General features: G+C 37.6%; 1 protein-coding gene across 1 annotated transcript in view; it reads right to left on the minus strand.

The window, feature by feature from the left end:
- LOC137294587 (ATPase MORC2-like) overlaps positions 1–22,679 on the minus strand; it is a 50,691-nt gene that overhangs the window by 11,477 nt on the left and 16,535 nt on the right. Inside the window, exons 15-26 of the mRNA XM_067825637.1 lie at positions 22,417–22,441; positions 18,125–18,228; positions 17,574–17,679; positions 15,251–15,344; positions 14,816–14,854; positions 13,628–13,897; positions 12,816–12,986; positions 11,978–12,220; positions 11,185–11,290; positions 10,022–10,064; positions 9,561–9,650; positions 21–57 (exon numbers count right to left, since the gene is read on the minus strand). Of these exons, the coding sequence (XP_067681738.1) occupies positions 21–57; positions 9,561–9,650; positions 10,022–10,064; positions 11,185–11,290; positions 11,978–12,220; positions 12,816–12,986; positions 13,628–13,897; positions 14,816–14,854; positions 15,251–15,344; positions 17,574–17,679; positions 18,125–18,228; positions 22,417–22,441 (1,328 nt within the window). The remainder of the gene's footprint in view (positions 1–20; positions 58–9,560; positions 9,651–10,021; positions 10,065–11,184; positions 11,291–11,977; positions 12,221–12,815; positions 12,987–13,627; positions 13,898–14,815; positions 14,855–15,250; positions 15,345–17,573; positions 17,680–18,124; positions 18,229–22,416; positions 22,442–22,679) is intronic.

The following is a 22,679-nucleotide window of genomic DNA, read 5'->3' on the forward strand; positions in this document are numbered from 1 at the left end:
AAACAGTCTTCAAAACTCACCTTTGACGTCCTGATGTCTGAACCCCCTTTTTCAAACCTGAAAAAAGAAAGCAGCTCTGAACATCTCTGCATGATGAACTGACATCTAGAAACAATTTCTTATCATCTCAATCAACAATAGGTAATATGAAAACGGTTTCAAAACTGCATTCAAGATTAAGTCACTGATGAAATGCATGTGGATGCTTGTATTTGTTTTGGGTTTTCCCTATGCAATATTCTAACTATATCACGGCAGGCTATAATATCAGAATCTGACCCTATGTCACCTCTTACGACTATTGGTGGTGGCTAAGGACCAATTCTAACAAGAATCTTCACAGGTTGGGGACTTGTACCAACAATTATTGGATATTATTATTTTATCATTGTATCCAGTCCTAGCCCATCTAGATACCTCACTCAGACTTACTACACTCGCTGTCACCTGCCCATTCTCATTTAAACCCTTCAAAAATAAATTGCAACTATTTGGGGGAGTTACACAAAATGTGAAGTAGGCAAAAGTAATTTGCCATTTATTATGTTCTATTATCGTAAATAAGTTATTCATTTTGATAGTGACCAGAAGTAAGTTGTGACTTTCGTGATTGGCACAACAAAAATACATTGACCTTTAATAGTATTTGCTAACATTTTGGAGTTGGTGGATTGGGAAGCAAAATATGAAAATGATAATTTTTTGCTATTGCTCTTGGGACAGGTTTCTTTCAGATTTTCACATGTCTGTGACTAGTGGATCAAATCTGACCTTGTCATGTACAACATTTGTAAGTCTAATTAAAAAAAAAAATTAAAATGTTTCTCGGGCACATTTTTGTCAAAAGTGACAAGGAAGGCAAAACTTATAAAAAACTTTTGAAAAAAAATGACGAGGGAGGAACATATTTTTATCTTTTTCTCTCAGAAATACAGGTTTAGAAAGTCTTGCACATGTTAACCAGTTGTAGATTCAGTCACACTCATTCTTACAGACACTCATTCTTATACTGGACAAATAGATGATCAGGACATAACAAGAAGTCAAAATTATTTTTTAAATGGCAGTGACGTGCCAATGCGGAGAAACCTTTCACCTTTTTATTTAGCCTAAGTCAACCAATGAATAGTAAATTTCAAAACTGACACCACAAATTTCATCATCAGGTTGAAGACAACTCTTTGAGAGACCATACCTATGGTGATGTGAAAATAAAACTTAATTCTAACTGTGTCGTACTGTATCAGGTCCTTGCCTGCACTAAGCCAATTATCCATACTTTACAGGAAATCTACCAGTATACGACAGCTCCAGAGACATTGACTCAGACACCTATTTATGGCTGTGGTATCTTGCAATATAATGGCTACTTCTATTTCTGGTGTAACCCTTTACTGTTTGAACCAAGTCTTGTTACACAGCTGAGCAAAATTTTAGAAAACAGAAAACAGAAAATATTATCATGACTTATTTGTCATGTATTCATGTTTGGCCATCTCCTAAATGCCTTTCAAGAACTTTATCCTTCTGTGTTATTTGAATATTTCCACAATATTTTTAAACCTGTTTGTATGTTCATTCAAACTAACAAAAATAAAAGACACTTTCACCCCAAATGTGAAAAAAGGTCACTCTAAAGGAGGAGGGGAGGCATGTGATTTTCGAAAACAACATGTAAAAACTACTTTGAAATGCAAATCAACCATGTTCATTGTGCAAGTTTTATCAACACTTTTGTCTCTGGATTTCTAGACTTGCTGTATTTATCAATCATAAACAAATACAAAGTGTAAATGGAAACTGTTGCCAACTATCACAATAAATCACGAAAACAAAACTCTCCAGGATCATTCAGGCACTAAATTGAGGAAAATGACAACATTTCAACACCCATACAAATTCCTAATCTATTCAGGCAGTTATTACAGGGTAAGGCATTGAGTCATTAAAGACACATACATTTACACTTAGAATAATGCGTCAGCATTGTAGGGACAGGTCCGAGTTGCGCAAAGCCAACAGATGGCAGTGTAATACAGCGCCCTCTAGCTGACGTAGCCTATCATTAGCTCGGGGGGTCCCCTCAGGGGGCATGCAGTCCATTAGAAAACCATCGTCTCTCATTCTACCTCAACCACCCTTAATTACACTGACAGGACAGGGAGTCTTGGAAAAAATCAATTTTCATGTAATTTTGAAGTTGTTTGTAATACTTTGAGGGTAACTGCCTTGAAGTAAAACATCCTCCTCAATATGCCTCATTTTACCAGATGTATAAAAACTAAATAAAATAAATCAAACAAAAATGCTTGTAAAAATCTGATGTTAACAAAACAAATAAAACAATGGCCCCAAACCTAGTTCCCTAACCATTTCACCAAGAAAACCACTGACGTATTAAATATATAACAAATTAACATTTCTGCTAAAAACAGGTTCCTTGACAATTCGACAAACAAAATCATATTCCTTGGATACAAAAATTTACGGCTGTACAAAACAAAGTTGCCAGTAAAAGCAATAACATTAAGCATAAGAATGCCTAAGTTTACAAACATCAAATCAGACATTTTTATTTCACGTTCTTGCTCCGTTACACTTTCTTTCCATCATGAGTTGCAATACTGAACTATTCCAAACACAAATCATAATTCGATCTAACCCACACACAAAATTACCATCAACAAGCCACATAATCTGAAGGCAATAGGCACAACTCCACACAACTAAGTAATTAGACACAATTGGTTTTCAGCCCATCAATTCTTTGTGAAATGCTACTTCAGGAGATAATGAACACTGAAGGTGTATGAGGCTCCTTGAAAGCGGAAGCTGATTACGGAAGGCCCTCTTCCCATCTACGTACATACAAAGCCGCACACGACCAAGCTTTCACGCACTGCCGCTCACCACCACCCCCTCAAGGGAAGCAAGAATGAGGGGCAGGTCCCTCCCATTGTCCTCCAATTGTCTAGACTTAATCCTTGGGTCTTCGCACATAAAACAAGGGTGTTGATTTGACAACATTAAAGCTTAGGTGGTGATACAATTTTCAGATAAGCAGAGCCTGAAATTTTACGCCTTCTTCACCTTAGAAAAGTTGAACCCCAGACGGAAGCCGAGACAAATTGCACGTTTAAACGCCATGCTTTCAACCCAGTTATTATATTTTCATTAACGTCACCAGACCTAGTAATTTTCATAGAATGCTCACAGTAGCCTGTGACATGAGATTTAGATAGTCCCGAGGAGCATCTCGAATCAATCGGATGATGTGCCCCCTTCTGAGAGAACAATTGTTTTCAATTAGTTTCAATTGACGATCTTTGTACGAGACTGAAGGGGGCACTCCTGCCTTGCCCCTGGGGACGAGGGGGAGGGGCAAGTAAGCCATACACTTTCACATTTTTAAGAAATATCTTAAACTAGCTCTGACTTTTTTCCAAATTACATGTTTAAAGTGACTTGATTATGATAATATATGCTTTAGTTTGGTGCAAGATAAAACAATTAGGAGGTCCAAGTGACAATGTCGCAATGATATAGGTCCTGTTGCTTTCATTGCAAGGAACTATCAGTTTCACTGTATGAGGTTTCTAAGTTTCCAGGAAATCCTAAAACATTCACTATGTCACCTTTAGCACATTTTCAAAATCAAACTAAAGCCCTATTTCAGATTGGTGCATAAATCAATCAACATTACACATGAATTTCCTAAACAAATATCAGAATGTATTTTTTCAAAGTGCCATAGTGAATAATCCTAGGGACTTAAAGATGACTAAATCAATAATATATTTAATATTATCTACAACATTTATAAGAATAATGTGGTTGTTTGTGGTCCGTGCATAGAAGTTAGAACCCTGGTCACAAATGAGTTGAAGCTAAGCAGCATTGGGTATGGGGAGTCCTTGGATGGGTGATCACGTTTGGCAGCTGGACTCCTGGAAGTTTCTTGGACTAAAGTCCTGCCCAACAATGAAGCACATGTGAGACACCTCAGCCATGTGAGTTTGCTCATAATTGCCTCTGTTCACTCAGCAGAAAATGGGTACCCAGTGGGATAACCTTCTAGCGCCTCTCAAGCAGCTTAGATTATATGTTTGATACCAGGCGTTACAGAAATATATTATTGTTATAAATACAAGAAACTAGACAATATACTGATTATTAAAAACTCCTGTACAACACATCTTATTCAGAGGCCCAGATAAGATACGTATCCAGGTAGGCATATTTCATAGGCATATGGAATATATTTCTAAATTGCTTGATAATGAAAAAGACATCGACTGCTATCAAGGTGTAGTATAAGACTAACGTTGTACTGTCATATAGGTTGAGTGATTTTTTATGAAATCATTTCCATTTTATTTAAGTTGGTTTTGATTAGGTATGATGTAAGGCAGTACATGCTTGCTCAGTAAATTTCCTCAATGACATACTTCAGTGTAAGCTGTGGGAAGCAGAAAATTAAATACACACATTCATAATACCCACTCCAAAAAAATACAGTATGTACAGTATCCACCTGAGTTAAAACTTATCTGGAGCTCTGTTATTTTATATATTTTTAGTTCAGTGTAAACCTATTTCATTCACAAAGTGGAAAGGATCTGGCCTAAATTCTTATAACTATTTAACACCTCTCCACCAAATACTTACTGTAACAAACTCCAGCACAAGCAACCACTAGAGACAGAGGCTGATTTCAATTCCTCCCTTAACTTCGAAGAATGTTCTTGAGGAAGGATAACAACAACAGCATTAGCTGAGAAATATTTGTAATTAATTGATAAATATATGTATCATTTTGATTTAGTGTTTAACAATGAAACATTAAATTAAACAAGGAAGTTTCATGTTTACAGCTTTCATTATAACATTCATTTTCTGTTAATTTTTCTTACAGTTTAAGAATCAAAAGGAGATTTATACGATAGCCATCATTCATGCCCTTTAACTAATGAATTAAGGCTAACCAATTCAAGGGGAATAGCAGCTGGAATTGTATGTGTATGGCAATAAAAAGTCTGAGAAAATACAGACTCAAACTATACAATGTCTTCTAAAAACAAACTTGATTTGCACCACAGTATGTAAAAAATCTTTGACAGTATACTATGTAGATAAAGGATGTGTAAAACAAAGGATCTTTTAACAATAGCTGAGCAATATCACTGAAAGGCAAATGGATTTACACATTTTAAACACATTGGGAATGAAACCCAGACATTCTGCAAGACAAGTGAACACTTGAACCACTGGGCTATCCAATGCCTCCCAGACTGGGTTTGGACCAGACTGACTGCAAGCCAAAAGTATGCATATGGTATTCATAATGTACTGATGTAGAGCAAATTTAACTTTAACACCCTCCCCTACTTCATATCTTAATCCCAGGGAGGCAACAGTACACATGTTGGCAATACTTTGGTTACTTTTCGCTTGTTATCTCAGTTTGCTGTTTAGCTTCACACTCATCAATATTCCAGTATTTAATGGCAGTCAGTAAATAATCGCGTCTAGACCAGACAATTAAGTGATTGATATTGTGAACGATGATCCTCGCCATCTTATTGGTAAGTGACAATCAAATCAATGTAGCACGGCTGATCTGCTACATTTCCCATCCTGCAAGCAATGATACATACACATCCTTCCATTCTCAAATAGAAAATGTCTACTTCAGAAGTATTCAGAATTCAAAACAAAAAACTTGTGCTTAATATTAAGTGTCAAAACTTACTGCAACACAGGTTCTGCATGAACAGAACAATGTTTAATTTTCGACTCAGATAGAAATGTCAATCTGTTGGTTATTATTTCACCTTGTATTTGATTGGTTAAATATAACCTTTTCAGATCTGGATTTGACCTGTCAAAAAGTATTCATCTGAACTGAATGGCTTGTGCTGATGAAATAAGTTTTCACACATTAATGGCTGTGCCTTTGACCCCACATCCAACCACGATAAACACCATCGGTCACTTGATTGTCAAGTTTTGAAAGCAAAGAATACTGTGTATTATACAGAGCTTAGTCGATCTCTAGATACATAGCTTAGGTACTAGCTCGACTCTTGAAATCATTATCAAAATGGTATGTTTCATACATGAGCTGACAAACACTCACACACCCCCAACCAACAACCAACAACCAACACCAACATCATGATGGTGTCAAACTGGCAACCAACTGAGACCTGGAGACAGCAGTTACCGCCTTGGATGTAAAACATAAGTATATCTGGTGACAATACTATCTGATAAACATTTTACTGACCTCTAATGTGGGAACCTGAGTTTGTTTTCGTTTTTATATAATAACAATCACTGTTGATATCAACGAGACATTTTGTGAAATTGGTGAATATAGAAATATGAACCCTTGAGAAGATGCACCCATGACATATAAAAACAAAAGTCCATTTTCTTATTTGAAACTTTCTTTTTTCGAGTTTACATAATAAAATATTTACATACATTAGAGCCCTATTCCTAAGGTTAAGTGGTGTTTATCGTTGTGTTAGTACCATCATTACTTTATGGAGCTGCTCCAATCTCCCATACTTAAGACTTTTCATCTTAAATTTTAAATTGCTAATAATTGTGAATCGAACACTTATAGTACTTAATCCCTATCAAACAAAAGGAAAATTTTCTCCAATCTCTTATACAGAACTGCTAACATTGGACAATTGTTTTATAAACTTCCATCTTGAACATATTTGAGTACAGATGAAAGGGAAATTTTAAACCCCTGGATCTATTCTATCTATGATTTTTTTCCCTACATTGATTTACGTGCATCACTTAATCTGAAGACAAACATAATGATATTTTATCTAATATGTCATCCTAATAACAGAAGACAAACATAGTTATCTCCCTTGACCCAACAATGCGTTAGCACTTTGCAGCTGCAAGACAATACTCACTTGAGATAGTGAGACAGTTTGTATTCAGTTTATTAAAAGTGGTATACATTCAGCAATGTGCAAGATTTCCACATTTTGCTACCCAGTCGGGCCAGCTATGAAGTTACTTGCCAACAAAATAATTCACTAGTCTAAAATTTGAATGCAGAAACTATATAGATGAGAATAAGAAACTGTCAGCATGAAACCGGTTTCATCATTAAGTTGCTAATATGATCTTGCATGATTTAAAAGTGTATCATAACTTAACAAGTGGGAGAGAGTGATATATATTTACAAAATGATCCAATGAACATTCACAAGTCAGCCCACCCAGTGACTGTGGAGATTTACTGGCCTGACTGGATGTTTACTAGCCAGTTCAGTTCAGTTTTCGCAAGTTCAGCCTTCAAAAGAGAACTTGCTAAATCATTCAATTGTGACAGATTACTGCTGTTGATATACTAACACATAGTTTCTGAACATATATATATTTTTGACCGTAACAAATAAAAACATCTTAATTGAAAAGGAGCCACAATGTCTTATGAGATTCAGAAACTGAAGAAATTTAGACTTGTTTCATTTAGGGTTTTAGAACTGCAAAGACGGCTAGGTAGTAGAGAAAATAATGTGGTCAGGGAATGTGACACAGAACATGTCTACTGCAACATGAGTGATGATTCTACAGCAAAAACTTGATGCATTTGAATCAATGATTGGTACGATACTTTACAGATGACATCTTTATTACATTACGATGCAACATTTCGGAATGGATTCCCACTGTCAAGCACGAGTGAAGTACATCAGCACAGATTTGACTCATAAACATCACACAAGGATATAATATAATGAAGAAGTTGTCATCCCTAAAGTGGCTTACCTTTCTTACTATACATCAACCTCTACAATGCCAAACATATGTTACTTGCAACACTGTATCATGGTACATGTTATTTCACCTTCTGTACAGATAACATATGAATATGAGGAAAAGGACCTCTGGGGAAAGGGTGCATGTGTGTGTGTAACAGAGCAAGCGACTTAGTGAGTTTAATTCTAGCAATGTTCCAGGAATATCACGGCTGAGGACACCAGAATGAGCTTCACATATTGTCAACCCATCAGTGTGTACCATATTGCCCTTAACAGAGAAAGCATGAGAGAGGTTATTTTAATAGGAATAAGGAATCAGTTGATAAAGTCAACTCTTCCTTTTCATCACAGTACAATACTGTCAAAAATCCTTTTCATGTCATAGAGTACAGTCAAATACTTCAGTTCTACTGACAACATTTACCACAGTGAACTGTAAGTGAAAATGTCACTGCACACTTCACTATCAAGATCAACAACCATTAACCTATTTAACTTGTACGTAAGAAGGGAACATTTGGAGTGCACCATTATCATGATGTACTAGCAAGACAAGATATTTACTAAGGATTCCAAACTGAGAGCCCTTGACTATCATATGTTTTGTTCTTTAGAAATTTGATTGAAAAATAAGGGTTTTTTTTAATATCCCCGATTTTAATTTTTAACACTGCATGTTATCATCACATTTGATGAGGTAGTACTATGCAGTAAAGCCACTTTATCTTCACTGATCCTTTCATCAACCTGACCAAGCCATCTCATTAACCAATTTTACATGAAGAGGGAAATGTCTTAATTCAAATCTGGGAATTTTACAAACTTCTGCTGATGCCTTGGTTTAAATTCCTGCGTATAGGTGACCCAAAGAAACCAAGACTGTCATGTCCAGTTGTAGGTAACAAGTGAATAAGGCAGCTTTGCAACATTGGACCAAATTATCACCTGGTGAGATTACCATGGCACAGAGGTGTTGTTCAAGTCACGACATATGTAGAGATGAAACCAACATTACTAATGTGGCTGTGCTTGGAAATGGTCCAAGGGGAATAACTCCATTGAGAACATCCACTCTCATTTCACAATGCTGATTTCTCCATTCACCTTTCACTCATCTCTATGAGTTGATAAGAATTACTGCACATAAAATTATTACATTTTAGTCATCAATATATCTTTCCACATAACATAACTGTCGACTGACCCTTGTATGAAGAGAACACTTTACAATGAGCTATACATCAAGTATATTGTCACTATTGATTGCAATACAACCAGGGGACACAACTCGTCGGATGGTAAATCTTACATAAAATCCCCACTTGAAGTAAGACAGCAAATTAAGTATAAGGCTATTTCAGTAATAAAACAATATTTCAGTAATATGCTACTGAAGAGAGACAGCAAATCAGGGATGAGAAACAGCTGATGATGATATGTCAGGAGAATCATGTACAATGGCTTGGTTCCTGATTCATATACTTAACCAAGCCATAGGATACAGGAACAATTAAGGGGTACAACTTTATTCTTTCAACACACAAATCTTTCACATTTCTCGACACAAAGTAAGAAACACCTACAACAGTTGGGTTCAACGTCACTTTAAACAGTACGCCATATACACTGTGACATGTAGGTCTAATGTGGGAAGAAACATATAAAGATATAGTGTGATTCATCCACCTGTAAAAACAATCAGTAGATGCTGACACATGTAAGGGAAGCAACTCCATCTAAGAACATAAAAACACTCACCATTTATCATATTTATCTTTCTGGTTATTGTCGAACTTGACTTTCCATTTGGCCTCTGCTGCATTGACCTTGACTACCACGCCAGGGTACCTTCAAAAGTTGAGTGAGTGAGTATGGTTTCAGTTAATATGCTACTCCTCTTCACATCCCTTCAAAGTTGAATCAGACATACCCTAAATCTACTCATATCAAATCAAACCTTAAATTTTACCAAACTAAGTAAATAATTTATACAAGATATTGTGAAAAACATCCAATCTGCATATTCATTCAAAATGCACATTAAATTATGTCTCATTATGCAAACACAGTTGAAACATGCCATACGGATTCATCCTTTTTTCTAAAATTTCTACATTTTTCAAACAAATATTTTAAATATTTACTAGGACTAACATGTTAAGTAAAAAATCAGGTTTGATGATGTCAGCATTTTATCAATGAAGTCACAACGTACTCACCATTTATTATTTACATATGCTTCTACTCTCTGACCTATTTCACCTGAAAGATTAAAGACAGACAGAATCACTTTAAGTATTAATTGCTTCGATGCTATCAGGTATCACATCAATGGGAACCCTTTAGTCTTTAAACGTCAGGTTTTCTCTAGCCTGTTCATGTTTAGGCTGTCTTGTTTTACGATTTGTCCTGGAAACCTGCAAATATTTAAGTCTGAACCAAATAATAAACTGATTGATATTATCACCACTGATGCTTCTAGCGAGTGAGTATACTTTTACACAGCACAGCAATACAACAGCTATATGGCAGTGGTGTGTAAATATTTGAGTCTGGGCCAGACAATCCTGTAATCAACAACATGAGCATCAATCTACGCAGTTGGGATACCCGTGACAACCTGTAACAGCTTGTTCAATTTGCATGATCAAGTGAATACTACTAATGCATTGCCTGGCTATGTCACAGCTGGTTGGGTGTACTATTGTGAAGGGGTGCACCTTTATCAGCTGACTGTTAACATTTCCAAACAGCAGAGACAATTCGCTGTTTGACATGCCAGTGTTGTCCTAGTCAGCAATGTCCTAAGAAGTACTGATGTTTCCACAAAGCAAAACTACCCAACCTATTCTTTTGGTTACATTAAGTGAGTTCTTAATGTACTTTAGGTGACAATGACCAACATGCCTTTAGCATGTGGTCAATCACTGGTCATCTACCCTGAATGAATTTTTTGTCAAAAAAAAAAAAAAAAAAAAAAAAGAGAGTAAAAGTTGCCTAAATGTTCAACAGTCTTTTAAATCAATGTCATTCCCCATCAGAGCAACATATCAAAGTTTTCATTTTTAAAATTAATAGAAAAAGATGTTGTGGATCTTGAGGCAATGCCTCTTTACCCAAAGTGTTAATATCCAGAAAATACGTCTGGATGAGTTATATTTTCCTAAAAAGAGAAAACTGATATCATATTGGCTCTGTACTGGGTTCACCCAAAGTGACATCCTTCAGATGAAAGAAGCGTTCAGCAGATGTTCTTGTGGAGAGTTTACTCACCAAATTTAATGACTTGAGAAAATTCACAAGATCAATGACCATGTGCTACATTATACATCCTACTGAATGAAAAGGAATGTTTCATCACCATGTGTGGTAATATACTCACCATTACTATCAGCATCTTTTATACACACACTCTCTGTGACGTCATCAACATCCATTCCTGAGGCATTGGACACACCCGTTGCATCTGCTTCATTCTCTTCAAAATCCTGAACAGAGAGCAAATCACTGCATGAGATATGACAGGACAGAAAGTACCCAAGGATCAGACAATCCAGTTATTCATATGACAAACAATGATTCATGTCAGAATGGTACAAGCACCAAGTACCAGTGAAGGTGTGATTTAGAACTGGTCTTCAGCAAAACCATGCTTGTCGTAAGAGGTGACTAACGGGATCGGGTGGTCAGGCTTGCAGACTTGATTGACACGTCATTATATCCAAATTATGTAGATCAATGCTCATGCTGTTGATAACTGGATTGTCTGGTTCAGATTACATTATTTTCAGATCACCGCCATATACCTGCATTAAACAGCAAATCAATCAATACAAGGACCAAGAAGTCAAAAAGCCTGACCTTGAAATCCTGCCATGACACTGTGTGATCCATCACCACATAGAATGATGGCAGAGTTTTTAGAAATATGTGGACAGGGTCTACAAAATGCTAAAGGGTCTCAAATTAGTTTATTTGTCTTCAACCCAGGCCAAGACCATCTGGACACACTGTACCATTGCCACTGTGTCTGCCTGGTATTTCCATTAATCAACTATATTCTCAACCTATGGTTCAAGAGAGCAGATGCTTTAACCAGTAGGGTACCTCACCTACCCTTGACAACCAGTCAGTTACAATGATGGCTTTAAAGTCCAGCATACAGACAAACTTACCTCTGGTTTTGAAGGAGAAAATATTCCGGGTTTTGGTTGTTTCTTCGGTACTGGAGTTTCAGAGTCGGAATCTATTGTGTGGGTTTTCGTTCGTTTGGCTGGGGCTGTTTCTGAGTCAGAGTCACGTGACTGTGAGTTTCGACTTCTCCGCAACTCTGTATCTGACTCTGCTGTAGATGAAGCTGATGATGCTCTCCTCTTGATAGCTTCCGCCTTGATAGTTGGAGATTTCAAGTCATTTACCTGAATGTGAAAACAGCAAACCAAACTGAAAATATCTGTAAAGTGTTCTCATACAAACTATGTCAATGTTAAGTGAGTGAGTGGGTTTAGTTTCAGCAATATTGCAGCCATATCACAGAGGTGGCACTAGACATGGGCTTAACATACTGTACCTATGTGGGGAATCCAACTCGGGTCTAAACCACTGTTACCCCACCACCCCCTGTCAGTGTTGAATACAATCAACAAGTCACACAGAAAATGTTATGTTCTACTTCCTCTTGTAACAAACTGTGTTGTTTGCTTTCAAAACTACAACATTCACTACCATTCACTGCCACTACCAGTTTCTACTACCACTGAGTGAGTGAGTGAGTGAGTGAGTGAGTGAGTGAGTGAGTGAGTGAGTGAGCGAGCGAGCGAATTGGGTTCAACATTGCTTCTAGCAATATTCCAGTAACATCATGCAGAGACATCAGAAATGGGCTCCACATATTCTAACCATGTGGGGAATCGAACCCGGGCCTGCGGCTTGACACAAGAACACTTTAACTACTAATCCACTTCATCGCCCCTTTAATACCATGAATACCATAAATTAAGCCAGGTGACCAACCTTAGACTTGACTGCAGCCTTGGGACTAGGCTTGGGGGTAATCCTTGGACTTGGTTTAGGTGACACCTTGGCGACCGTGGCTCTGTTCTTGGCTGCAGCAGCATGGTTTGATTTTCGAGCTGGTTCCGGCGTCCTCACAGTGGCTGTTCTTGATGGGCCTCTAGAGACAGCCTTTATGGCAAAAACAGGACATGGTACAGCAGGAAGGTTAGAGGATGTATCAAGAAATACCTCAAGGTCTGGTGAGTTCATTTGTTTTACAGGGGGCTGTCCCTGGGTCTAACAATCCTGTGTAATGTCATGATTTCCTGAGTACATCAGGGCAACAATATTTATGAAACTGCTGTGAGTACTCCGCACTCAAAATTCGTCTGCATTTTCATTGGTTAATTCAGAAAAGTTATGCAATTGTTCATAAATATTTGAAAACATTTTGTAATAAACCAGTGTCACAGCTATTTCAAGTTGATGCTATCTTTCATAGCATTATTTTGATCCAATAATATACCATTAAGTTTCAAAGAGGCAAATAAAACCAAAAACCTTCCCTTGTAAGACTTGCATATTTCAGGGAGCATCAGTGACATTTCCTTGTGTGAGCGAGTGAGTGGGTGGGTGGGATTTTACACTGCTCTTAGCAACAATCCAGAAGTGCCGTGGGTGACATCACAAATGGGCTTCACACATTGTACCCATGATGGAAATGAAATCTGGGCCTTTGTCATAACAAGTGGACACTTTAACCACTTGGCCACCCTACAGTCCCTCTAACTGTAGAAACATGGACATCTTCAAAGTAATTTCTCCCTCACCTTTTTCGCCTTCTCTCGTTCCTTTTCCCTCTCCCTTGCCTCAGCTTCTCTTTCCTCTCGTTCCCGTATTAGTCGCTCCCTCTCTCTCTGTCGTGCCTCCTTCTCTCGCTGTTTCTCTCTCTCCTTTGCCTCTTTCTGCTTCTGTCTCTCAGCTTCCTCCCTCTGTCTTTCCTTCTCCCGTATCTCTCGCTCCTTCTCCTTTAGTTTCTCCTCTTCTCTCATTCTCTGTAGCTCCTGCAACTCTTTGGATGACTTGATGACTTTGTTTCTCTGAAAATACAGTCAAGGGGCATTCATGAGTGGTTTGGTTTGGTTGGTCTGTTGATGGACCACATTCTGCGCTATATGAAAGTTTCTTGAGAACTCTTAGGTCTGGATCAGTTTGGATCAGTGATTGACATTATGAACAACAATCCCCATTGTCAAGGGCTCATGACATGCAATCGAATAACTCTCCACGACTGACAATCAATTCTCTAACTATAGGTTTAAAATCAATCTTAATCCGTCGGTCCAGTCTAAGTAAGCTTAGTCTCAGTATTATTTGTTGCACTCGTACACTGAGTTTGTACAAACCCTAGTAGGAGGTTTGCGTCGGGAATCCTTTGAGTGACCTGTGACCGTCCAATCAAACACGAGACAGCCAAATAGATTTAACCTATCCGACAACAGCTACTCTTTAGGGTTTGGCGGTATATTCGCTTAGGGCTTTCTGATAACATGGTTACCATTAGCTAATATTTTGCACAAGCTGACAAAAACACTGTTTTCAGTGACTGTTTACTCACTGTTGACAGTGTGACAGTGCTCCATGTGGATCACCAAGAAGCGATCGTACGGATGATAGCATTCAGAATCATCCGGGTACCATTTTTTTGTTAGGTAAAAGTTCAAAAAAGGCATATGCAAATATCCACTTTCACGATTTGGTAAGCTCTGATCTGATTGGTCTATCTCAAAAGTTACCTGACGTGACCTCCAACTAAGGTTTGTAAGACTCAGTAGAGGATTGTAACAAATAATGCCAAGACTAACTTTACTCAGACTGTGTGTCAGTCTGTATGGAGTGGGATAAGGCCATGTACTTAAAGTATCTTATAATATCTTTTGATAGTACTCTCTCCAAACAGATGCTCCATCAACTTGATCACAGAAGTGGTCAACATTTTAAAGAAACTGAACACTCACCTGCATTTTTTCCAACATGTCTTGCTTCTTGCGGATTTCCTGTATATAAATTGAAACAGTAACTACATACATTCATCATACATGATTGAAATGTACCTTTAAATGCTAATTTTATGATTCAGTAGTATGGAAACATGCATGTCAATGGGACAACAGACATTTCTCAGGCATTCTGAAACATAATCCATTGACTCTAAAATCATTGCCGTGAATCATTAAACTTAAAGACGTTTCTGCGTGTTTGATGATAAAACAAATCAGAATGCTCCTTGTTTAGCAGTCTTGTACGCAACTTTGGGTAATGTGTTATCTATTAACATACAAATCAACTAATCTTGTAATCAGATAGAAAGTTACCATACTGTTGAGTCCTAACATCAATGCTATAAGTACAACCATACTGTTGGTCAGAAAAGATCTAATGGAGATACTCACTTCTTCTAAGTCCTTCTTCTTTTGTTCCTGAGTCTTCACCTCCTTCTTTAGGATACCCTCTGGAATATTCATTTTCTGCTCTGCTGACGAACACCTGCAACAGATTGCACCATCAGTGCTGAGGCAGTGGGGTAGCCTAGTGGTTAAAGCATTTGCTCCTCATGCCAAACTCAGTTTTGATCCCCCACATAGGTACAATGTTTAAAGATCATGCTGTGATACTACTAAAAGCAGTACAAAACTCACTCACTAACTAACCATGAGTGCCAAAGTCACTTCAAACCTAACTGCCTGCTTTGGACTCTTAGTGTGGAATCCTACAAAAATGTCTAGAAAGACCATTGTCAGTCTCCAGGTGTGCAAACCCTCCAGATGAAGTCACTCGTGTTAACAAAAGTGTACAAGTTTAGGGTATTATTACATCCACCAAATAACAGCTGGACATCCACAGAAACTCTTCTAAGCCAGAATGTCAATCTGATCCACAGTGTCCAGAGTTCAATATCAGGGCAAATCTAAAAACCACTTTGAAGAACATTCCAAAACTACTTCCAGCAGTTTTGGCTGTGTGTGGTGGGGTGATGCACGAAGGCATCTGGGGAGTGTGTGAGTTTCGTTAGACAGCACTCAGCAATAGTCCAGCTATATGGTGTTGGTCTGTAAATATTTCAGTCTGGACCACACATATCCAGTGATCAATAGCATGAGCATTAGTCTGCACAAATGGGAATCTATGACACGTGTCAACCAAGTAAGTGAGTCTGACCACCCAATTCCGTTAGTTGCTTTTTACGACAAGCATAGTCACTTCTTGTGGCAAGCATGGATTGCTGAAGACCTATTTTACTTCACAGGTCACAGCTGGTGAAATACAGGAGCTTATACATGGGGAGTTATTATAAACCTTATTGAGATTCAAGTATATGACAAACTGACTTGGCCACATCCGAGTTCTATCACAGTGCAGCTCAAATTCAAAGGCCACCACTGTGCATCCTCATCATTACATGTACAGAATCAGGAAAATCTAAACACCACTTTGAGCAATATTCCAGTTATAATACTTCTATCCTTAGCTCACTTAGGTGTGAAAGTTATTGACCATGTTGACATCTGGTGTAATCCAGGGGTTTATATAGTATGATCAGAAATTAATGATAATTTAGGAATATATTCAGTGTGGATTTCTGGTATAAACAGCCTTGACCAGCTATCACGTCCTTGGTTTCATTCAAGAGACACAACTCCATTAATCCTTTTTCACTGGTTTGTGAGAGTTATCCCCCTTAGATTACTTGCTAGCAGATCGCATTTTCAGGCATCCTTAGTATGGATGATTTGACAAGAGGAAGTTGATTTTAGAGTATCATAACAAGGATCTTAGATCGCCTAAAGTGACTTCAAGTAGAACAGACCTTTATATCCGCGCCCAAAGTACAGTCTGAAATTTAATGTGTGGGGTGGCATATCTGTGATAGGCACAACGCCCCTCTGTGTATTTGAAGGGAATATGAACAGTGAATGGAAACAGATATTCTCCAGGGACATTTACTTCCATCTGCTCACGTGTTCTATGAACATGTTTGGGTTTTCCAGCAGGAAAATGACCCAAAACATTGTTCGAACAGTCACAGGCATGGTTTCAGACCCAAAATATGACATTAATTGATTGCCAAAGATACAGCCCTGACCTAAATCCAGCAGAAAATATATGGGGACTTATGAAGGAAAGCGTCACAAATAAAAATCTGACAAATACTGTGGAAATGAAATAAGAAGTGGTTTGATACTGGGGCAGCATGGACCATGACTCTCTAACTTCTTTGATCAGTATTATGCCCTGCCTGACTGAAGCCTGCATTGCTGCCCATGGTGACTTGACAAAATACTAACTCTTCAACAGTCTTCGAATTTGGAGTTATGTTCTGCTAATATTCACATTTAATATGTGAGTAATAAGTGAAAAACAATTTAAACGTTTAAAATTTAAAATGTCAATAATTTCTGGTCACACCATGGATGCAAGGTTATCAAACACTCCACTGGAGATACAAGTATATGACAAACTGATTCGGTCAGAGTTGTCTACCACAGTACAACTCAATTCAGAGGGAACAAGTGTACATTCTCGTTGTTACACGTACAGAAGGTATATCATCAAGGCATTAATCCTGCTGATTGTATTACGACAGGAAATTCACAAAGATGTGGCAAGCCACACTCTTGACTGCACTCTTACAATTACAAGTACAGACAGTGTATCCGCAGTGCACTATCCTGCCGATAGTGTTGTCCTGAGGTTCATATAGCTCAGTTGACTTACTTATTATGCTGTTGCTCTGTGTTCATGCTGCACACCCAGTTGTCAGGGAACTCCTTGCCAATGTTGTTGGAGGAGAACGGAAGTGTCCGCCACTTTAAACACATGTCTGCAACAGTTAAAAATATGAGGTGAAAATATCTGGGATGAGAATGTATTTTCAAAAGAATATCATGAAAGTTTGTGGCAAGTTTAAGAACATATAATACATAAAATGAGCTCCTTGATGTAAGGATATTTGATAAATCCGCAGGATTTGGAGAATTCACATTACTCAACAATATCTTAGCACATTGACACAAGACACAAGTCAATTCTTTCAGAAACTGGTTGACTGTTCAAATCTGGCATGGGCCAAACAGTTCACTGAGTGACAATTGTCACAATACTGAAAGCTATATCCCAGACAGGTTGAGTATCACGTTCTTCTCATATTAATATTTCTAACATGGACCTTGGAATACATCCAAGAAAAGTGTTACACAACACATTCAAGACACTGATAGTGTTTAAAAAAGCAGGACTGTAATGGGAGATAACTCTGGATGTCTTACCACACTGGAGTGTCACATTTATCTGCATGGCTCGTTTCCTCACATATTTGACATCATCTGATGGTCGGTCTGTCCAGATGGGTGATATGTAACCGAAGTTCTCCCTGTACAAACAAATAGTGAGTTAAGTGAGTGAGTTAAAATTTAATGTCACATCGGCAATATTTCAGCCATATCGTGACGGGAACGGAACATTAAAATGGAATATATGAGTATTATAACAATCAGTCGACGAAGGACAGTAAAACAACTAGAACATCACAGAAATGGATGTAAAACTAGTAGCTATGCCTAAAACAATTTATCTATAGAGGACAATACAATATAAAACCGGGCTATAGATTGCCAACAACTGAAGGTAGATCACCATACTAGGGACCATGGGGACTTACAGTACTTTTGCTACCTACATGGACCCTAGCTGGATTTACATCATCCCCTCAGCCGTCAGCAATTTCGGAAATCTAGCCATACAATAAAAATACACTTATACTACCATTAAAAACGTGGAAATTTAGAATTTACTTTGTATGTTTGTGGACTTACGTACCCTCTCAGGAGGACAATAATTTTACAATACTTCAACCCCCTTTGAGGGTACAGCCACCAACAATTCAAGTTACTAATTCAAACTACCAGTCATTCAAATACATCTATTTACAGAAACATATTATTCAAAATTCAACCAAAAAATCAATTTCTTTTAAAAAACCTATAATTAAATGAGAATTAACGCTGGTAAAAAGATCCTTAATTGTTTTAACTGTAAAATACTTATCCCTTGTGATGGAGAATTCAACACAGTCAAGCAGAATATGCTTGACCGTGACTCTCTCATCACAAGGGATACAAAATGGAGGATCTTCACCTTTTAACAGGTACGCATGAGTGTATCTAGTGTGGCCAACACGATATCGTCGCAAAATAACCTCTTCAAATCTGGACTGACAACCCAAGTGGGTATAACCAATGTAAGGTTTTGTCTCATGTAATTTATTGATACCCACTTGGGTGTCCCACTTCTTTTGCATCAGATCACGGATATAAGATCTAATGGTGGCTTTGTAATCACTACAAGGAATAAGAAGTGGTGTCACAGATTTGTTGAGTGCTGCTTTAGCAGCAAGGTCAGCCAGTGTGTTACCAGAAATGCCTACATGGCTGGGTAACCAACAAAAGACGATGTCGTATTGGCCAGTAGCAAGATCATTATACAATTCAATAATTTCTATTAAAAGTGGATGTTTGCAAGAAATATTTTTAATAGCCTGAAGGCAAGAAAGAGAATCGGAATAGATTATATATTGTTTACGTTTCGGGTGTCTTTGAATATATTTGAGAGCTGTTAATATGGCGTTAGCTTCAGCTGTAAAAATAGAACTATTATCTGGTAATCTAGAAGATATTGTTCTGGATCCAATGCCAGTGGCACAAGCCACTGCGCCACCGTCCTTGGACCCATCTGTAAATAAAGGTTTGTAATTGCTATATTTATGCTTTAATTGATGATATTCTTGTTTATATTGTAAGTCATTTGTTTCTGATTTTTTAAAAAATGTTAATGTTAGGTCAACTTGTGGCCTAACCAACTGCCAAGGAGGAGAAGAAAGAAGACGGGAAGGCGATATACTTTCCAGCTCAATACCGGCAGAAGAAATAAATGGTTTAATTCTGTGCCCAAGAGGTGGAACAAGAGAAGACTTTTTGTTATACAAATCCTCATAAAGGGGATTGAACACACAGTTATAGGCAGGGTTAGATTCATTAGAATATAATTTAGTAATGTATTGTAGAGACAATTTTATACGACGTTGAGTAAGAGATGGTTCATCGGCCTCAACGTAGAGACTATCAATAGGTGAAGTTCTGAAAGACCCAAGGCAAAGTCTTAAGCCTTGATGGTGGACAGAATCAAGAAGTTTAAGGTTGCTGTTGCAGGCTCCACCATATACGATGGAACTATAATCGAGTTTCGAACGTATGAGTGATCGATACAGGTGTAAGAGGGTTGCTTGATCCCCTCCCCACTTTGAGTTGGAAACAACTTTCAACAAGTCAAGAGCCTTCAAGCATTTAGTTTTAAGGGACTTGATATGAGGCAGAAATGTTAAATGGGAGTCAAAGATTAGGCCCAAGAACTTGGCCTCCTTTACAACTTTGATGGGAGTGCCATCTAGAGATAGTTCAGGGTCCTTATGTGGTTTATATTTTCTGCAAAAATGTATACAGTTAGTTTTGGATTTAGAAAATTTAAAGCCGTTTTCAAGACACCATTTATTTATTTTGTTTAAACACAACTGCAGTTGTCGTTCAATAGTATGCATATTTTTCCCACGACAAGAAATATTAAAATCATCCACAAATAACGATCCATCAATTGAATCGTTTAAAACTTTTGATAAACTGTTTATCTTTATGCTAAAAAGTGTGACAGACAAAATACTGCCTTGTGGAACACCCTGATTCTGATTGTAATGATCAGACAGGGTAGAACCCACTCAAACTTGAAACTGTCTGTCCTTTAAAAAATTTGCTATAAATTGAGGTAAACGACCTCGCAAGCCGTAGTCATGTAGGTCTCTTAAAATACCATATTTCCAGGTTGTGTCATATGCTTTTTCTAGATCAAAAAAGATAGACACAGCATGTTGTTTATTAATTAGTGCATTTTTAACAAATGATTCTAAACGCACTAAGTGATCGACAGTACTTCTGTTTTTACGGAAACCACACTGTATATCTGTTATAAGGTTATTTGTTTCCAAGTACCAAACTAGTCGATTGTTTATCATGCGTTCCATGGTCTTGCAAACACAGCTAGTTAATGAAATCGGACGATAATTGGATGGATCCGTATGATCACGTCCAGGTTTAGGTATGGGTACTACTATGGCGTCACGCCATGAGGGAGGAAAGTTACCCGATGTCCAAATATCATCAAAAATATTGAGAAGAGTTTCTAGGCAGGATTCTGGTAAGTGCTTCAGGAGTTGATAATGTATGTCATCAGCTCCAGTAGCAGTGTCATGAGCTTGGTCAAGAGCAGTATGGAGTTCATGAATAGAAAACGTTTCATTATAATCTTCCCCATTATCAGAATTGAAATTAATAGTTTTCTTTTCTTGTTGTTTTTGATATTGCTGGAATTTTGGTACATAATTTGAAGAGGAAGAGTGTTTAGCAAGGGTTTCACCTAGTTTATTAGCAATATCTGATTTATCAGTAAGCAATTGATCTCCATGTTTGAGATGATGGACAGTAGATTTAGTACCTTTACCTTTGATTTTCTGGACCATGTTCCATACCTTGGACATGGGTGTCCGAGAATTTATTTTGGACACATAATTTTGCCAAGATTGGCGTTTGTTTTCTTTAAAAGTACGCCGTGCTTTAGCATTTAAAATTTTAAATTTATTTAAATTATGTACCATAGGATGGCGACGGAAATAATGTTCTGCCTTTTTCCTTGCCTTCCTAGCTTGTTTGCACTCATCGTTGAACCATGGTTTTCTTATGTGTGGAACTACAGAGGAATTTGGTATACACTCATCAGCTATGGAATTCAGTTCATCAGTAAAACATTTAATAGCATCAGGAACGTCAATAAAAAGTTCGGGTTTAAGTTTTTCAGCACACAGTGTTTCATATAAAGTCCAGTTAGCCTTTGTAAAATTCCGCCTTGATGATGGAGGAACATCAGATGGAGTTACAGCTTTTAATATAGTAGGAAAATGGTCACTTCCACAGAGGTCATCGTGGACTGACCATTCAAATTCATTTAATAGTTCTGAATTTGTAAGTGACAAGTCGAGAGCAGAATAAGTCCCTGTACCAGGGTGTAAATATGTGTTGGAACCATCATTAGTACAAACAAATAACATCTAGAGACACCCAGATCATTTTAACATTGTTTAAACAATAAAGGGACTTATCTAAGATTCCAACCCAACCCTGACTGTCATGGGAATAGTGTCATCTTGTTCAAAACAGCGATTGCTTTGATGTTTATAGATTTTTAAATTCAGTTATTTTTTAACATTGCAGTCAATGTAATCATGGAGAACTGTGCATTGTGGACTCTGCCTAGTTAGTGAAATGCCAGTCATCAATGAAACAATCGAAGTTCAGATAAATCCTGGCAGTAATATACATACAGGAGCACCTTCAGTTAACATAACTGACAACATATTCACTGATAAGAAACCAGAGACGACATCAAAGATTCTGAAAAATAATATGCAAACATCACAGGTTTATTACTTCTTAAAATTCCCAAACCAATAAATACTCACCAAAACTTAGTGACTCCCTGTTGAACTGAAACATACAAAAAAAAGAGTCATTATTATTTTCACACACCTACTGCTTCCTTGTTTCCTCATGAAGCCAACAATCCTAGTATGTTCAGATGAAACACTTAAACTACTTTACTGGGCAATCAAACTTGGGTCTTCAACGTGATATGCCAACAGTTCATCCACTGGGTTACCCAGTGCCCCTCACACACTGGGAGTACAATGACACACAATCAATGTCACACACATAACAACTGCAT

The sequence above is a fragment of the Haliotis asinina genome, chromosome 1 (genome assembly GCF_037392515.1).
Source record: "Haliotis asinina isolate JCU_RB_2024 chromosome 1, JCU_Hal_asi_v2, whole genome shotgun sequence".
In the NCBI taxonomy this organism is placed as follows: domain Eukaryota; kingdom Metazoa; phylum Mollusca; class Gastropoda; order Lepetellida; family Haliotidae; genus Haliotis; species Haliotis asinina.